At 39.1% G+C, this 15,559-nt stretch overlaps 1 protein-coding gene across 1 annotated transcript in view; it reads right to left on the reverse strand.

Moving 5' to 3' along the window:
- Nucleotides 1-1,410: 1,410 nt before the first annotated feature.
- Nucleotides 1,411-15,559, reverse strand: part of AVL9 (AVL9 cell migration associated) — a 397,244-nt gene continuing 383,095 nt past the window's right edge. Inside the window, exon 16 of the mRNA XM_078688247.1 lies at nt 1,411-4,289. Coding sequence (XP_078544373.1) covers nt 4,174-4,289 — 116 coding nt within the window. The 3' untranslated portion in view covers nt 1,411-4,173. The remainder of the gene's footprint in view (nt 4,290-15,559) is intronic.

A 15,559-nucleotide genomic window follows, 5' to 3' on the forward strand; every position in this document is an offset into this window, starting at 1 on the left:
TGCCTGCTGTCATAGAAATAACCTCTATCATCAAATTGCTATGGTGGCATGCAAATGCTGAAGTAGAAATCAGGCACAAGGAAATGCACTATTTTTTAAAGAAAAAGCTACTGCATCTTTATCATACATGGCTTTAGCTCTAGGTTCACCACTTCTTTGACAGGTAACTATACTGAAAAAGCTTTCCAATTTATCATATGCTGGGTTTTCTCAGGGTCATCTCACAAAAATATCCATTGGTTTAATAAACTTAACTTACCTACTTTTGGCTTTAAGAGTTTAAAGTTTGAGAAAGAATAAAGTTTGAGTAAGAAGTCTATACTTTGGTATCTGAGTCTATATCTCTGGCGTCTGCTCATACTCTTTTTATGCATCAGGCCCTCGATATTTCTTTGAAAGAAGCTTGTGTTTTATTAATCTAAGGAAGTTGCTGTGAGATCAGAAAAAGTTTTAGCAGGAAATAGAAGTGCAAGCACCAATACCACACTGAAGTAGATCTGAAGAATAGCATTATCGGATGATAGAGCAATCCAGGACACTTTGTACAAGTGATGTGGATGTGCAAAACTGTCTAACAAGAGACACATTTATACATAGCATATCACTTTCGTTATACACCAGTCAGCCTCAGATGGAGACAATGTTGTTCTGTTTCAGTTTCTCCATAGTGCTAACATTTTTATTGCAAGAAAACCGCAAACATAAGAGGAAAAAACAATAGTTCAAATAAGAGTCGTTTTGATAACTGCAACCGTGGTAAACACCAAAACCAGTCAAATATCATCACCATGAATTATCTCTCTGAAGCATATTCCAAATAAGTCAGTATGATGAATTCAGAAGCGGAGAGTAGGACCTCAGAAACATACCTAACTGAAACAGTATTTAAACATGATGTTATCATGGAAGATGCATACAGACACAGAGAAACGTTTAATTGTAATCTGCTTCGGTGATAAAGTAGCTGTTGTTGGAGATGCCCCTAATCTTGAATCTCTCATCAGAGCAAGAATACAATTATGTCATTTATAGACTTTGTAGAGTATTCACATGCTCCCTCTTGCTATATTGCTTATCTAATAACATCCTTGTTCATATCACGGACAGAGCAACCCCAGGACAACCACTTCCTTCCAGAGTAAATGACGACTTATCTTCAACTGTCAGCAATGCACTAGCCAACAGTGAAATATAAGCTGGCTGCTATTTTACTTGCAACAGCTTCAGACTCACTAATTTTATAGATAACCCAAACCAGATTTATTACTCAGATTTCAAAGTCAAAGGCTTAAGGAATTATGTTTATTTATACCACACTGGCTAGGGAGCTATGTGTTTAACAAGAAGCCACTGCACATCCGGCACCAGCATCTGCTGTCTTCTGTACTAGATGGCCGTATTATGAGCTTGTTTTCTTTCTTGGATTGGACTTGGTTTGACTTCTGAGCTTCCATTTCTTTGGTTTCTGCCCATTAAATGCATGAAGTGAATTAAGATCACTGATTCTATATCATGGGAAAAATTGATGATCATCAGAGTTCTGTGACTGTAAGCCTTGTAAGGAGATGTGCTAGGAAGATGTAAGATAATGCTAAGACTTCGCAAACAACTAACCTGAAGTTCCTTAGCCCTGACTTTGCTCTAATGTGTACATGGTCCGGCTGAAGTTAAAGTGCAATAGATACGTCAGTGGTCATGAGATACTAGCACATGCAAAGGAGGGCAGTGATTCGATAACTAATTACTGAATCATTGGAAGTGCAGTAAGAGGAGCTGAAGTCTGAAAGTAAAGAAGCTCTAAAAAAGTGATGGTAGTTTATTTTAAATATGCTTATTGAGATAAGTGAAAAAACAAACAAAACCTACTTCTGGAGGAGATTATGTAGAGCAACGGTCTCATGACAAAAGCAGACCATTGTTAGGAAAGTAGAGCTGTGAGCCAGCACAGGCAGCAGGGTCTTCCGCAACAAGAGTAAAGTAAAGATAAGTTGTTGCTACATAGTGCCGAGGTAAAAGTGAATTACAGTGAAAAAAGTATTAATTTATTGACCTTTCAATACTTATAAATAAATAGCAGTATCCTACTTTTGAATAATATATTTTTACTGCAGAGAGCTGGAAGGTGTATAGGGTTCGTAAGCCGAAAATCAAATTCTGTAAATTTACTAGCGATGAGAACAACATTTTGGTATGAGCTTGACTGTAAGGCATGGGACAGTCTCATCAAAAGGAGATCAGGGACACACATGCCTCTGCTTATTTTTCATCCTGCATTATCCATTCTGCTGTGGGGTAACTATGACTCAGAGAATAAGCAACATGAAAATAAAACAAACTTTGGAGCATTTGGACGTTACCAGGAGATAGAGAGTCAAACCGATACTAATGAAAAAGGTCAACATGTGCAGAAGACTGAAATGGCAATTTCGTTGAGTGGTGAAGATAAAGGGGAAATGGTAACTGGTCAGGTCTAAGATTGTGATTGTATCTAATGTGAAAGACAAACACCCAACGAGTAACACTTGCGTCATAGTCAAAAGTACATTTCCAAAAGTGTGTAAGATTGAGTTTTGAAAATGGTTCAAATACAATATGAAATGTTGCAGATGTATGTCAAAAGGCAGTGTGGAGTAAAGCTAATACAACATTTCCTTTGTAAAGTGGGTTGTTAACTTTTATAAATCTGTCTAATATGCTTAACGGAATAAGTTTTTAATCAAAGCTGATACTTGAGATGTTCAGAGGAGAATACACAAAAGAACTTTATTTAGTTGCCTTTGTGAAATGTTGAGAGATTGCTGCTCAAAATCCAAGCAATTAGGTAATGAAATAAGAAATTTACAGTGTTCTCCATTCATACTGAAATTGAGGGTTTACATAACTCACTCTTTAATGAGGAATCATTAAATATCTACTTTTACATGAAATAATATAACCCACCGAAAGGGTTGCAATTTGTAAAAAAAACTGTTTTCGGAGTGCTGATATTTAAAAATATGTTATATTAAAAAAAGACCTCTGCAATTTTAAAAGAAAAATATTTACACAATTGTTTTCTCGACTGGTCACTGTACGAATCTTATCTTTTGTTCAACATGACTATAACGTTGAATGATTAAGCACAGCAAAACTTTAGCTATGAGAACCATTAACCAGATCCAAAATAACAACCCCAATTCTTAAAGCTCATGCCATAGGCATGCACTCTGCAAGTTTCAGATCATTTAAATGTATGTACATAACTGTAGAATTGGCAGATATTTTTTGATTTATAATGGTCCCTTTACTGTTGATAATGAATATATATGGATCTCTTAATTGTTGCAGCACAGGCACCAATGCAAGAGCAATGGCAATGATCCACAAGTGGTGTGCTCCTAATTATTTGGCTCATGAGTGTGGCCATAATTCTACTTTCAGCTTCATAGCACATAGTGTGGTCCAGATTCTACATAAATATGTATAATATTGCTTCATTCCAAAGACAAAACATATTACAAACGTTTGGATATTTGGCTTGGAAAGTGTAACTGTTCTTCATATAAACAACTTCAAAATTCAAAGAAATTTACATATCTAAAAGCACAATCCACCTTTTAACATAAAACCAATCTTGGTTCTAGGAGAACTGGACAGAAAGAACACATTGCCTATGATCATATACACACCCTTCTTACAGCCCGTTACCAAGAGAGTTCCTCACCGAATCAAGGCACAAAGCTGCAGATGTGGGTATGCCAATATTCAATGCAGAATAATTACCTTTAAGTCCCATAGAATAACAGAAGTCATAGTCCCGGGCAGCACCACTTTCAACGCAGCGTTTTCAGCCAAAAAAAGACAGTTTCATGGTGTAAAAAAATTACTTGTGTACCTGAAAAGGCTCAGATTTAAGTAATTCGGCTATTTCAAATGAAAACTATCATTATCTAAATCTAAAAAAAAAAAAAAAGAATTCCAGCTAATATTTCCCTATCACTGTCTGAAAACATTTAGGTCATTTTGCTAATCAAAGGACTGGGTCAACTAGAACGCTTCTCCATCTTGTAAACGAAAGTCTAGGTCCATCACTGTTGCGCTCTTGTTGCCTTTAGTAGTTTGGGACATACCGCACACAGCGGGCGGCTACTGACACCATTAAATACTGAGCTGTGTTGGCCAACAGATGCAGGTTTAGTGCTTCTCTTCATGCTGCTCCGTGAAGCCTTGTGTTGTAGACTGTGTGAAGGTCGAAAGCCAGGACGACATTGCAGACTTCGCACTTGTTAATGCACCACCCACTGAATGACCTAAAGAGCCAAACAAAAAAAAACCTCAATCATGAACCGAGGGTATATTTTACAAGATTCAGACCTATTCACAAAGGCATTTAGGTATGTAAAGTAAACTCCTGTAGTGCTCTTTTATATTCTTTTACATTCCTATACAGTTCACAGAAACAGTAAAGATTGTCTTTTTTTGCACTTTTACTAATAGGGAGTTGGATGTTTGGGGGACGATTCAGAAATGCAAGTAAGAGTAAGTAAAGGAGAAGTCGTACTCCTGTAGTACTACTTCCCGTAATCATAAATGCTTTTGTGAACCGAGGGTATATTTTACAAGATTCAGACCTATTCACAAAGGCATTTAGGTATGTAAAGTAAACTCCTGTAGTGCTCTTTTATATTCTTTTACATTCCTATACAGTTCACAGAAACAGTAAAGATTGTCTTTTTTTGCACTTTTACTAATAGGGAGTTGGATGTTTGGGGGACGATTCAGAAATGCAAGTAAGAGTAAGTAAAGGAGAAGTCGTACTCCTGTAGTACTACTTCCCGTAATCATAAATGCTTTTGTGATTCGGCTTGAAAGTGCGTAAGATTTACACAACATATGAACATTTTTGTGATTTATTTCTAATTAGAAAAGTGGACAATATAGAGAAGTACAATAGTCCTATGCTCAATTAGAAATTAAAATAAAACGCAGAAAAGAGCTATGATGGGCTGCAGTGCCTATCTGCCTCTTGCATCCTTGCTGCCCAGGTGAAGGAAGCTCAGAGCTTCAGCAGAAGTATCCAAGTGATACTCACACTTGGGAACGGACTTCTTAACTCACAGTACCCCTTGATCATAGGAAGTGACCCTGTGCCTGTTTCCCTCAATATGATACCCCTTACTACAGAAATGCTGGGCATTGCACATAACAAGAGGGACGAAAGGAGAAGAAACTACAGACTCTGGGTCTCTATACTAGAGGGACCACCAGGAGGGGACCTGTGAAAGCACATGCGTGGAGAAAGTTCACTACCTCATGTCCACATGTTTACAGAAAGTGAGGTTCCTTTTTTCGGCCATGACTCGGACAGCTAAAGAAGCACTTAAGGGATACAGGGACACTGGGCACAACACAAGCAGAACACAGGTTGAAGGTGGGTTCTACTGTGATGAGAAGCAGAATACGGCACACCACAATATTTAGCTCCTGTTTACCCTTGCATCAGTGGCCCTAAATAAAGGAAGCATCTTGCCATCCATCTTGAGGAGTTTATGGCCCTATAAAATCTACCTGATCTCCGGTTCCCTTGTTTGAGGCCACTGTTTAAACAAAGTGAATTTGCTAACATGCTGCATGGGTTGTGCTGTGAGAGGAAGTTTCGGACTAGGTGGGCTCCTTTATCTGGTCTAGCATTTTCTGTACTTACTGGTACTATGATGTAGACAGAGCCCCAATGACTTGGCTGATAAGGGTGTTATACTGCTGGGGTTACTCCACCAACACTGCTGCAGAATCAGAACAACCATGGACCTGAATTATACATTGGCAGTGTGGGAACTCTGTTGCAATGACGACAGAGTTCCCTCCCCGCCAACATAAAGGTCCACCCACCCGATTTAAATTGAGGGAGGACTAAAGTTTGATGGCGGGTGAGACCACTCAGTCTCCACCATGGCCAAACCCCTCTGATGGTCCAACGGAGTAAGGTGTGAAAATATAGGGATGGTCCAACGGAGTAAGGGCCATCAGAGGTTTGGCTGTATGTCCGCCCACCTGATTTAGAGGGGCGGACATACAGCCGTTTTTCAATGCCCATTAACGCAATGAAAAAGTTGGTAGTGAGGAGCACTTAAAAATGCTCAAGTCCCCAATTGCCATGGCAGTTCACTCCTGCAACGAGGCGTGCACTGTTTTTTATTTATTTTCAAAAAGAAATTCCTGTTTTGGAATTTTCTTTTTGAAACTAAAAATAAAAAATTAATTTTAAGTTTGACGTATGGCATGGTCATGTTGACAGAGCCGTTGGTCAAACTTACAATGTGTGAACTGTCCGCTGGGCAGCGGACATTTTAAAATGTGACAGGCAGCACCTCCATCAGGATGACAGAGTAATTTACTCCATCACCCTGGTGGAAGACGGGCCCTATCTTTGTTCTTTACCTTAGTTATCCACTGGTGTCTTTAAACCATTCTTGAGGTCCAGTTTTGCTTTAATAGTTTCTATGAATAGTTACCATTAATACCTCATGGCCCTTGCCTCCCACATGTGTGCAGGTCACTGTACTTTTCTCTGCTGTAATCGCAGAAGTGTTTTCTATTAGTACTAAACATAATTTTTATATATATGCATTCAGTATCTTTTCCATAGTACCGCAGTAATTGCATATACTTTCTGACCAGAAGGAGAAGAAAGACAGAAAGAAAGAAAGAAAAGTAGACCAAACGGGGATCAGCCCTGTGAGAGAGAGAGGCAATAAACCATACTATTTAAACTGATTTTCCCCTCCAGCAGAGACTGGTAGCAGAAGGAAGGTTTACGTCTTGAGAAGAGGAACTATGAAATACTTGCTCAAGTTAAAGTGATGCCCAAGTCCCAGAGCCCAATGACCAGAGCTTGAAGACTGACAATGTGCGATTTTCGAAAGCGGTTGCTGTTTTGGGGTGGTGAGTTGTGATTATTTGTTGTTCTTACTGAGAAGTAATTTAGAGTATGTGAGTCGAATGATTTGATAGATCTATACGTTTATTCTGGAGAAATTAAAGAGTTATCTGGTTCGGCGAAGCCTAAGATCCCGTGATATCGATATCAAACTAGAGAGAAAAGTGTAGAATACACTTCATGTTTTTCATGTCTGCTGAAGGTTTGTGGTGTAGATCGTGAGGTACCACCAACTACACAATTGAGATAGGGATTATAATAATTTGATGCAACTATTAATATCGATTGGTGTTGGCAGAACCTGATTGCGCAAAGGGTATTGCTACATTGATTAGTTATTTCCCGGTGGTCGAGATTTCACTTGCGAATGTAAATCTTTTTGTATGAAAAAGTTAGAAGGTGTAAAAACCTAAATATTCCGATTGTTGAATTGCCTTTGATTTTCTTTAGTGGAGCGAAAAAAAGATTTTTGTAGAATTGTGTGTACAACAGAAATTGTAAAGGAGGGTGAACTGCTGCAAGGAGCGAGATAATATGTCATAGTGTGTTGCGCTGGGATTGGTTGGTTGGTGTATTGTCGGACTGTGATTGGTTGATGGCGACAGAGCAGAGCTGTGATTGGTCAGTGGAAGAGGTGTGGAGCAGCCGCCAGGGTGCCTGACTCTGGACCACGGGGTTCACGGTTCGATACCCGGCGCCAGGTCAGCCCAACACCATGTGACTCTGGGCAATAGCTTGCTTAATCTTCCCGAGGGCCCCCAGCCCCGGAAAACCACTTCGGATGTAGCTGTGCGCTTAAACAAATTCAAGGTTATTATTATTATTATTATTATTATTATTATTATTATTATTGATACCACATTGAGATTGGTTAACAAGTATTGCTCTTTTGAACTGGTTAGTGTCAAACTTCACAAAGATCATGAAATATTTTAAAGAATTTCGTGAGAGGTGATATTACAATTCCGATAAAGGAAGGTGAAGAAGCGCCTCCCGAGGTTACACCTGCACATTATTGGATGACAGAATTGGGACTGCCTACATGTTTGTGGCTTCGCCAGTGGTGCAGGATTACTGAAAAGGAGGGTCCATTGAGTTTCCCTAGATATAGTACTTTTGAAATTAGAATCCTTGAAAGGTTGAAGGAGAAGCTGTAAAATGAAGCCGACAGCTAGAACTACACAATCCAAAGCACTGAATATGTGGGAAAAGGTTGCACGAGGCAGTGAAAGAGAGAAATATCAGAATAGAACAAGAAGAGCAGTGTGTAATTATGCAGATGACCGATGGGATAAGGCACAACAGAGATGGAGGAAAGCTGTAGTCGAGGGAACTAGACTATACACAGCTATTACTGCAGAGACACCTGATAATCAATTAGGAATAAAATAGAGGAAAAATAAAAGAAGAAGGATGAGAAGAAGGTTGAGACAGATAGTGATTCAGGACATGAAATATTGGATGCCTTGTTAGCTGTGCATCCACCACCTTATGTGTGGCCCCTGCCACTAGTAAAGATGATAATGCAGCTACCAGTTTTATAGTGGCTACTGCCTCTGATGAACAAAGTACAATGCAGGTTGAGAGACCATTTCAGACATTCCAAATTGTTCCACCACCTGTTTGCACAACACCAACTATGGTCACACCTTGTGTTGGTGCATCAATTATGACTGTTAGGGTACAATTACCACAAATTGCAACAGTATAGGCAGTGCCAAGGTTGATTGCGACTGCCCCAATAAACGCTGCCCAACTTGAGGAGCTGTAGGAGGAATGGCTTCATTAGAGCTCATCCCGACATCACAACATTCATAGATTGTTCCATGGAAACCACCACAGACAATTCAATCATTAAAAGAAGGGGGAACGATTGTGTTTAGATCGCTGAAAGTCCAGGGAGAGGCACATTTATTTGAGGATGGGATTTTCCACCATAGTTTGAGAAACTGCCAGAACTTAGAAAGACAGAAAGTGCAGAACGACAAGTTGCCACAGAACCTGAAAGGGAGAGACCATTTAATGTTTCAAAACTAAAAGTGTAATTAGATGAAATTATTAGAGGATGTTTAGAACTTGAACATTTGAACCAGTATCAAGAAAAAACATTGATTTACTTGAGAATGAAATTACAAGAAATGCAGCAATTACAAATAATAAGTTGACTGATTTGGCCCGAAACTATGATGTTGACATTTCAAAAAGTTAGATCACAACAGCAGTAAGTAGAAGAAAGGGGTGAGGAACTGCAAACTCTTGTACCAAATCAACTGCCTGTTATTTCACAAAGTGTCATCGAAGTCTCTGACAAAGAGAATAGATCTTAAGTTGAGAAAACTACTGAAACAGCATCAGCACAAAAACAGAATCCGGGTGAAGGAACACACACTGAAACACGAGGAGTCATCCGCAAAGTTAAATGGCCATGAAACTATGGTCAAAGGAGACTGAGAACAAGTGTGTCAGCTGATCGAATGCCACCAACTGTCACTGAAGAGACTCAGAGCCTTATTACTAGTTTGGGGGTTCTCCTGTCAGCTCGCCACCACCGCGCCGACAAGAGGACTGTCAAGGCTGTCGAGTTCCTGCCCGCCAGATTACAACTGTAATCCATGGTGGGCGGACGTTGCTGCGGCAGTCTTACAGTGGCGGCTCTATAGGGCTCATAGGTGAGCCTTAACTGAAGACGCTGAAGTAATAGTACCCGCAGCACATTCCTCGGGGTGTAACACCCTTCAGAAACTGGGGTGCAATTCCAGGAGGACACAACATGTGCACCTCCAGGCCCCGGAGTGGCATGGGGCCTTGTTAGGGCCCTCTTAGTTACCTCTCGTCCACCCTTTTCATGGCGGGCTCACTGCCATAAAAGAGGCATTGGCTAGGCAACTCGTAATATGTACAGTGGTGCTGCAGTGGCACAGCCAGAATATTGCTGCCCCCTTCCGCTGTACGAGCACGTCAGGATCCTGGATCCCCGGCGGACTCTGCGGTGGTCCGACCGCCACACTCTGAATACTGCAGGTGTGCCCGCAGTGGTGGAGGTGGTCGGACTGCCACCGCAAGTGATGAGGCCCAAAGTTAAGCAGTGGAAGTGACAAACTACTATACACGCCGAAAGAGCTGCGGAAGCTACCACCTGCTACACGTGTGGTTTTCGTTGTGCTGAGATGGGGTGGTGGAGGAGGTTGTCAAGGGAAACCTTCCTTTGGGAGAGCAGCCTTATGCCGCAAGTGTCTGCACTAGTAGGGTTCAAACAGTCGGACGCTATAGGTATATCCATGCTGGGAAATGTCATGCATGGCACCAGAATGAGATCCTTTCAGGAGCTCAGACATGAATATGCCATGCCGCATACACAATTTTATAAATACTTGCAATTGAGACATGCCCTATCCCCATATATTAAACATCAAGAATCCCTTCTGGAATTTAACCCTATTGAGGCGAAGGTTTTTATGGGAGATTTAGGAAATCATAAAACCGCAAAGATCTGATCAGTGACAAACCTTTCATGACTTTAGATTCACTTCGGGAGAAATGGCAGACAGACTTGGGTCCACTAGATAGCGATGATTGGACAGAGGCCATGGAATCCCCGAGATGCGCCGCAATTGCATTCCGTCTCAGACTTATCCAATTTAAGTATCCACATTGTGCCTACTTTACCAGATACGGACTTTGGAGGGCGGGGCTGATAGATTCCCCCATGTGCCTGCGATGTAGCAGCAAGGAAGGTACACTTCTACATACAACTTGGGGTTGTGCCACACTGGGCAGGTTTTGGAGGGGGGTTACTCGTTGCTTATCCGAAGTACTAGGCTGGGACCTACCTCTCTCTCCTAAGCTTGTTCTTCTGCATATCACAGATTAAATTGGGGTAATATCTACAAAAGGCATTTATTGTTTTGGGGGTTTACTCTAGCAAAAAGGGATATAGCAAGGGCGTGGAAAGATCCGGCTCTGCCTAAATTGGGCGCTTGGAGGGCAGGTCTCTACTGGTGTATGGGGCAGGAACAGCCTATTTTAAAAACACTGGGGTGCCCACAGAAGCACTTTAACATATGGAAATGATGGGCGGATTTTAGGGGTCTCCTACTGGAACCACCTCTCTGCAGAAGTTGAAACCATATAGAGATATATCACAGGACAGTAATGTAGTTACACCAGATATGACGTACATGGAGGGGCTTGATGGGCATGACCAGTGTTTTGCTATGCGGTATAAGACACAGATGTTACGCATGTTAGGGACTGTCGTTTACAGACCCGAATGGTTTATTTTCTTGCTTTATAAATGCTATTTAGTAGTCACCTGCTTGGAAACCGATAGACTGAATAATATTTACTTTAATTTCTTTGTAATATGTGTGATTACTCTGACAACTCAATAAAAAAGAGTTTTGAATAAAAAAAGCAGTGGAAGTGACACCGAGGAAAATCAACAAAGACTGGGAAGAGCAAAAAGAGGAAGAGTGCCTTGTCGAAGGTATTCTGCACCTGAATGGACTTACTATGTGAATCAAGTGCTGGAAGTGTGATGTGAAATCTGAACTGTTTGAACCCCCCACGATGTCACTTCAATAAAAAAAAAAATGAATTCGGAAAAAGCGGTTTGATAAAGACTTCTGGAAAATACTGAGGGACATTTAAACGACAAAATTTGATTGAAGGGTGCCAAAAGACGGAAACAAAGTATTGCTTTTTGTTTTAAGAAGATTTACGTCAGCCCAAGGTTGCAGTAAAAGAGTAGTGATAAGATTTTTATAATAACACGGAGTAGGGCTAAGGTTATCTAAATGAAGATTGATATTGAACTTAAAGAGACTGTTTGAAAAAGAAACTGTTTTAAAATAAACAATTTAGAAAAAAAATATTTGGTTGAAAACTCTGAATTTAGCTATTGATGAACAATGCTTAGATTACAGATAAACATGTGTTGCCTTAGAAATAGATGCACAATTATTATGGGTACTATTTTCATAATAGCAGTACTAATTATTAAAATAGCATTAGTAAAGTTCTATTTCACACCATATAAAGAAATTAGGTCTACTAATGTAACCAAACATTTACACACATATTTGATGAGGAGCAATAGAAAGCATCATTTGCAAGCTACAAGAGAGATGATTACACTACAAATGTTTATTCGAGATTAGAGAAAGAATTTACACCGGCTATGGACGCAAAGGATTGCTATGTTTGCACCCATTTACCATCATCAACTGCAGAAGAGGTTACGTACCATTGCATTCCACTGGCATACGCAGTCATTTGTAGTATATTGCTTACATTTGTAAATAGGCGAAGACATTTTTAATACTTTTGCTCAAACTATGATTTAATACTATCTAGCGTACCATTACAGCAAAGCATGAATTTACACTCACAAGCAAAACAAAGTGACACAGCTTTGAATTATTTTAGACCGGTCTATGCCTAAAGATCGTGTTAAGGCTTACAAGAACAATCTAATCTGTTTAATGAGACCCTTAGAGACAGTTTTTATTATGGCATTAGAGGGAAGAAACAATAACATGTAACATAGTAAGGATAGAGAAAATTATGTTTTGAAAAATGTTTGGAAGAAAGAAGACGACGAGTCTAAGAATGAAAATGGTATACCCATAGCTGAAATTAGACAGAAGACAAAAAGGAAATATTTGTGTTTACAACAGAAGAACACACAGTAGAACTAGACATGTGAGAATTATCAGTTACGAACATGTTCAAATTAATGAGGGACACATTATAACTTTACAAGGGGAGGATTGCAATGCCATTTCATTTGTGGACAAGATGCGTACTTCAGGTTACCTGCTGATTGGGGTGGGGGGTATTTGCTATTTAGCCATATTACTTCCTATGATGTATCATGTATATAGTACACATGCATTAACAATGACACCATCATACACAAATGCTCATAGTGCAGAAGACGGAAGCCAATTAGTGGGAGACTTTTTTGGTGCAATTATACCACCAGTAGGAGTCATACTGAATGACGAAAAGATTGGAAAACTGTCAACAGTCTTCAACAAACTGGCAACCAGTACTTCGGGTGCTTTATTAGTTGTAAACACTGAATTAGTAGCTATTAGATCCATGGTTTTGCAAAACAGATTAGCATTAGACATTTTACTTTCAGAGAAAGGTGGAGTCTGCAAGATGTTGAAAATGTAGCATTGTTGTTCAAGCATCCCAGACAAAAGTTTTTTTTTTAAATCAAGAATTTGCTAAGAACATTTCTGATCTAAAACATCACTTAGAACAGTTAGAAACACCCAGCATTTCAGAAAACTTTGGAAAGGGAATACGCATCATTGGAAATTGGTTTGTAACTGTAGGAGGAGGAACTCTGAAAGCTTGTTGTGCCAATACTAATTATAGGGCTTTGCTTATTTTCCTTATTTGCATTATTCAAAGGCTGTAGATACTGCCATAATAAAAGGAGTATGAAAATGAGTGAAAGATTAGAAAAATAAATAGCATTAAATGATCCCATTAATGAAGCATATAGAAAATCATTACAATTTAAAAGTCTAAAAAGAAAAAGGCAAAACTCAACTGAAGAGAAGAGTGAGCTTTGAGCAGAAAGAAGCCCATGTGAAAGTGTGACGTTTAAGATAGCCATTAAAGGTGGGGGGTGGGAGGGGGGTTTGATAGGTAATTTTATTAAAAATGAAAATAATACAGTTAAAAGCAAATGTGCAGTATTAACATACAATTAATATTGAACCAAAAAGACATTTAAAAATTTGCAATTTGTCCTAAGCAGGTATACCTATTCGTATTAGGCCTCAAAATGCCTAAAGCAGCTTTGCTTCACAAATGGCTTGACTAGTGCCCAAATAAATGGACACACATATGGACTAAATGGAATTGTTACAGAGGCGAGATCTGTTGCCAAGGCGAAGGCACGAATCAGAATAGACTGGTCCAGATTTACCAAATTGTGTGAGTTTGTACTTTGATGCTTGCTTTTGTATTCCGGGGGTATACCTTTCATAGATGTTGCATTGGCATTAATGATGGACCATTGTTTTAACCTGTACAACCTTTTCTTTAATAAAAAGAACAGTTAAAAAAAAAAGGCTTGACTAGATGTGCTGAAACATGCATTCAATGTTTTAAAAGTTGACCTTTCCATGAATATACCTTTAAAGAAAGCTTCACATAACTCAGCAAAATGATTCTGAATAATAAATAATGTTTTGAAATGTTTGCTAATGAACCTTATAATCTAGTGAAATCATGAAAAATAATCATACAAGATATGTACTGCTAGAATTGAAATGTTGACCTTTTTAAAATATTGTTCCTTATTTTCCAATGGAAGATGCAATGCTAAATAATTTATTGTTACAGCTTGATTTATTAGAAGGTTAGTTCTTTGTTTTATTAGGTTAGAAATGTAGTCATGCTTGTGGGAAAGGAGGTCTGAATTCGAAAGATCTCATATGTAGTCATAGCAATAACTTAGTTTCACACTTAATGATAACTGTCTGAAGTTAATTTTCTTGTACGTGGGTAAAGAAGGAGGGAACTTGTTCTCAGAAGAATACTGAAACCTGATTGGACGAGAGGAGGAGAAGATGCAACGTAAACTGCAACATTTCTTTTCAACTGGTTACATTAATGCGTGTGCCTAAAGTAGATTCATGTTTCTGCCCATACTCAGAATTACCCTTATTCTTTATCACTTCCTCTCCCCATCCACTCAGGCTGAATGCTTAAGGCTTAATGCTGAACGCAGGAAGCTGATTTTGTCAGCTTTCTGAACATTATTGCTGATTGCAGTTGCTACTGCTTCTGCATGATTATTTTGCCTTTTTGCATTGAGACTCTACTGAGTTTCATGAACCTCTCTTTATGGGAAGCTTTATGCTCTACCTCGCTCTTTCTCTCAAACTAGAAATCTTTAAGGATTCTTACTGATACCTTTTTGCCCATTCTTAGAATAGGGATTCTTTACTTTATGGAACGCAGTTGATGAATTGTTCTGATTTTGACCTAAACATACTTTTATTATCAATTCTGTTAATTTACTGAAATAATTTAACTATTCGAATAAATAAAAAGATTTTATGAACCCTTGAGTGGGACTAAAACTCAAACTCTTATTATTGACTGAACTTAGAAAGAGACACTGTGATTATGATTCATATGATAATTTGCTCCTAATTCTTAAATACGACAGCCAAGATCTGTCGCATATTCTGACCAGAAGGAGAAGAAAGACAGAAAGAAAAGTGAAACCGAGCAGGGAAAAGCCCTGAAAGAGAGACGATTATGCATATAATTTAAATTGATTTCCCACTCCAGCACCCACCCAACAGCGGTGGAACCAGTGCAATGTGTGCTCTTCATCAGAAAAGAAATTAGGAAGTCTTCTTGGTTTAATTTTGTACAATCCATTCCTCTAAACACATTTCCATACTGTTATGTTTTATAGGGTACTCCAATACAGGCTTGAGTAGTCCACTAACCCTTCACCTACATTTACCATACCATTACACTACATAACGGGTTTTGGTATTGACCTCTTACCTAGTTAAGCACTGCATTAATGTCATGAGGTTTTCCCTAAAAACTAGCCACATTAATTATGCATGAGTATTCTCAGAATAATAGCAGGATTAC

The sequence above is a fragment of the Lissotriton helveticus genome, chromosome 4_1 (assembly GCF_964261635.1).
Source record: "Lissotriton helveticus chromosome 4_1, aLisHel1.1, whole genome shotgun sequence".
NCBI lineage: Eukaryota > Metazoa > Chordata > Amphibia > Caudata > Salamandridae > Lissotriton > Lissotriton helveticus.